Source organism: Dreissena polymorpha, chromosome 16, assembly GCF_020536995.1.
Source record: "Dreissena polymorpha isolate Duluth1 chromosome 16, UMN_Dpol_1.0, whole genome shotgun sequence".
NCBI lineage: Eukaryota > Metazoa > Mollusca > Bivalvia > Myida > Dreissenidae > Dreissena > Dreissena polymorpha.
Window position 1 is genome coordinate 32,301,670 of NC_068370.1, and position 4,473 is coordinate 32,306,142.

The 4,473-nt window shown below is 36.2% G+C and overlaps 1 protein-coding gene across 1 annotated transcript; it reads left to right on the plus strand.

Moving 5' to 3' along the window:
* Positions 1–1,202: 1,202 nt before the first annotated feature.
* LOC127861412 (vesicular inhibitory amino acid transporter-like) lies at positions 1,203–2,569 on the plus strand. Its single transcript, XM_052399877.1, has one exon. The coding sequence runs from the start codon at positions 1,206–1,208 to the stop codon at positions 2,430–2,432; it is 1,227 nt and encodes a 408-aa protein (XP_052255837.1). The 5' UTR covers positions 1,203–1,205; the 3' UTR covers positions 2,433–2,569.
* The last annotated feature ends 1,904 nt before the right edge of the window (positions 2,570–4,473 follow it).

Consider the following 4,473-nt stretch of genomic DNA (forward strand, 5'->3'; position numbering starts at 1 on the left):
CTGTATTTCTTTAGTCGGCAAAAAGTCTTGACTATACTTATCAACGTATTTCGATTGGACATTTTTATAATAGCGTTATACAATGGGAATCAAATTAAAGATGAAAAACGTCATGGAACGCTGTTGTCCTTGCATATCAAACTCATCAGGAGAGAAGATAGGTTTTGCTAAATACAAACAGTTTAGCGGCGAAGGAAGCGTGGAACTAGATGAACTGAACGCTCCGAATGAGAACGGCGTTGCCATGGACAACAGGTGTTTCCAGCGCACTAACAGCACGGTCGTGGTGCGTGAGAAGGAGAACAAGATAACGGAGTGGCAGGCGGGCTGGAACGTCACGAACGCCATCCAAGTAAAACGATCAATAACATTTAATTAACGTTTCTTTACCATTTGTTACGGTAGAAATAATATTTAAAAAATCGTAAAATATGTCTTTTATGATTAAAAGTATATCTTGTGTTCGGATATATATGGCTTTTATAATTGTTCTTTAAATACATCAACTTGATCAATTTAAACATCAAAGTTATTCAGTATACATACAAAGAAAAGAATTAAAACACAAGAAAAGTGTAAGCCTTCGGGATTTGAAATCGTATTTAATGACTTTGACGAAAACTTTTCCGTACGATGCAATTTTACTTGATGTAGGCGGATGTGATTATGCTAATATAAAAAAGCCAAAAACATCTAAAATAATGCAATCGTTCCGCGTTTTTAACGCTTTATAATTTAATGAAATATTATTATTAAATTATTAATCTAGATCGGACATTTTGTTCAGTCTATATCTATGTCCGCAGTGTCCTTATGCTTGTGTATGTTCGTTGTATACTGTTATGTTTTAGCGTATGGTAAAAAATAGTTTAAACAAGATTATTGAGTAATGAGTAAAAGTTATTTTAGTGCATAAATTAAAAGGATGAAAACTTTATTAAAATGTATTATGAAAAACTCTTATCGTATTGATATTGTATTATAAAGCTAACAAAAAATATGCACACGTTTGTTCCGTAGTGCTTCAAAGACTTTTCTTAATGAACATTGATAGTGCTTTAAATGAGTAATAAAATTATTGAATGTATGCTCATCCTTTGTATTGTTGTGATGAATCTACAATAAATAGTTACTAGTCAAATTACCTTACAAACGCCAAAGCACATTGTGCCAAATTGCTTGTAATGCATATTCTTTTACAGGGTATGTTTATCGTGAGTTTTCCTTACGCTGTCCAGCAAGGCGGGTACTGGGCAATCGTCGCCATGGTAGCAGTCGCTTACATCTGCTGCTACACAGGTAAGATCCTGGTGCAATGTCTCTACGAGGAGGATGAACTCAACCGACGTCAACGCGTGCGCAGTAGTTACGTCGAGGTCGCAGAAGAGGTGATGGGAAAAACGCTGGGCGGACGGGTCGTCAACTGTGCGCAGATCATCGAACTTCTGATGACGTGTATCTTGTACGTTTTACTTTGCGGGGATCTGCTGGATGGTAGCTTTCCTGGCTTGATTAATCTGTCTGCTTGGATTGTACTGAGCACTTTCTTTCTCCTCCCATGCGCGTTCTTGAAGACCCTGCGTAGCGTCTCTTGGCTCAGCTTTTGGTGCACTGTAGCCCACATGGCCATCAATGCAATCATCATTATTTACTGTTTGACCAAAGCTACCGAATGGAAATTCGCTGATGTTCAGATTAAAATAGACATTTGGACATTTCCAATTTCTCTCGGGATTATTGTGTTTAGCTACACATCGCAGATTTTCCTGCCGACGTTAGAAGAAAATTTGATTGACAGAAAGAAGTTCAGTTGCATGATGCACGCGACCCACATCGCCGCAGCCGTGTTCAAGGCCGTCTTTTCCTACATTGGTTTCGTGACCTTTGGACACAACACCGAGGAAGTTATCACCAACAATCTCCCTACACAGACTCTCAAGATCATCGTCAATGTTATTCTGGTAGTCAAGGCTTTGCTGTCATATCCACTGCCGTACTTTGCAGCGGTTGATCTGATCGAGACGTCTTTCTTCCGAGGGCGTGGTGTTACCGTATTCCCAGTTTGCTGGAACGAAGAAAATGAACTGAAAATTTGGGCAATTCTGTTGCGTTTCGGACTGGTGCTCCTCACCATGTGTCTTGCCATATGGATCCCTTACTTCGCAATTTTGATGTCACTCATCGGTAGCTTTACGGGGACAATGCTGTCGTTCGTTTGGCCGTGTTTTTTCCATTTGCGACTAAAGTGGTACAGGCTGCGGTGGTACGAGAAAGCGGCTGATGTTGTGATCATTTTAATAGGATTTATTTTCGGTGGCATTGGCATATTTTACTCGGCGCATGCGCTTTCCCGGGCGATAAAGGGTCTCCCAGTAGATCCACAAAACTCTCCAATTCCGGTGGCGCCAAAGATTGTAAAACCGCTACCATAGTGTTCAGGTTTGAAAGTATAACACGGTGTTGTTATGTATGTGTCTCCGTTGTCATCAGAATGTCCTGGGTTTTTTCTTCTATACATACATGAGACCATTCCGATTTTTTATATTAAAAATATATTAACTGTTATTGTATTGTGGCATATTTACTAAAAATGTTCATACTACAACACATTGACCGGAACATAAATGAATTATTCACTTCTAACGAGTTAAAACTCTTTCTGATATTATACGCTGGCGACCAAAGTCTTTTTGCAACCTCCCAAATAGCTCTGCAAATGATGTTAACCAACATGAAAACTGACTGCAATACGTGGCAATTAAAAGTCAGCCAAAACAAAAGTTTTATTTTATGAAAAACAAACCCACATCCAGATAAACTGATATCGATATTTTACTTTCTGTGAAAAACTAGAAGTCGTTTGATTGTTCAAATATCTAGGAGTTTACCCCTTTAAAAAATGACAGTTTTTACAGAACACATCAGATCACGCTTCTAAGTCAATGCATCGATTATTGTCTTATTATAACAGACTTCAATAATAGAATTCAGTACAAAAAGCAAACTAAAACTATTCGACACCCCAGTTGCATCAATTTTAAACTACTACTCATCCGAAATATGGGGCATAGCGCGAACATTCGATAAAGAAGCCGTGCACTTGAAATTCCTAAGGAAGATATTATGCGTAAATCAGTCAACTAATCCCAGCGCTCTGTGCGAGGAATTAGGACGAATTTCATCCGAAGAAATACACAAAATAAATATCGTCAAGTACTGGTTTAAACTGCTATCGTGAAATGAAAGCATCCGGCTAACATACAACATGTTAAAAACGATGCAAACATCGGTAATACTCACAGCAATCAAAACTTGGCTTGGCACGTTGAATACATTGTGGAAAATATTTGAATGTCTGAGCTCAGCCAAAACATTACTGAAGTACAATTACAAATTTGTATACAAAGGATACACCACGTCTCTTATCGTATTGCTTATTTTAACACCAGTTTGCGCTTGAATCATATTTTGATCAAATAAATCATCATAGCATATCTTTCAAGTAGATATGGACCATAATATCGAAAGAGAAAATCGCAATTGTTTATTTTCCACAATGAACGCAATAGAAAATGAATACCATTTACTACTAGAATGTCCAATATATTTGCCCACCTACGAATTTGTTTAAGCCTCACTATTAAAGATGGCCAACAATTAATAAATTTGCGAGATTAATGTCTAGCGAAAGTAAAAAGTGAAATTATAAGTGCTGCGAAATATATTTACGAAGCAAATAATTTAAGACGACATCTCGAATAGTAAATATATATTTAACCGGTAATTAATGAGTTATCGTGCTGTTAACTGAATATAGTTGTAAAAGTAACCATACTAATCGGTTGCGTATGAGTTATGACGATAGAGCCCAAACATAATCTTATAAAAATTTAAGTTGTTATCATTTGTAATGTGTTACCTTCTTTATTCTAGTCAGATGTTCGCAACAAATCAATGAAGCCAAATATAAGATCGTTCTGAAAAGCACTTGTGTGGCTAAGGATGGTTTAATAACATGGATTTGTGTTGACATTGATATGCCATTATTTGTTTTAGATGTATATATGTACGCTGTATATACACATCATGCATGTATGTATTTAATGATATAACTTAGATATATTTAGTTCTATAACTGTAAAATTGATATATATGTATGCTAGAAATGTGTATAAAATTACATGGTCAGGCACATTTACCCATAAAACATTTATCCATAGTGTGTATTCGATTTTATTATGTTTAAGTTCATTAATAAAACAATTGTATTATGTTAGTATGAAACTGTGCATTACTTGATTTACTTGATTTCTTAGACTGCGAGTACAGTAAGGCATTAATACAAACTGCAACATACCATCTCAAATTAGGTTCCACGTAAATAATTTATTTCAAGTCGTTTATTTAAAATATTCCACGTAAATAAATATGTTTTAAAAATCAGTATCAATATGTTCCTCCCCCTACTGCAAT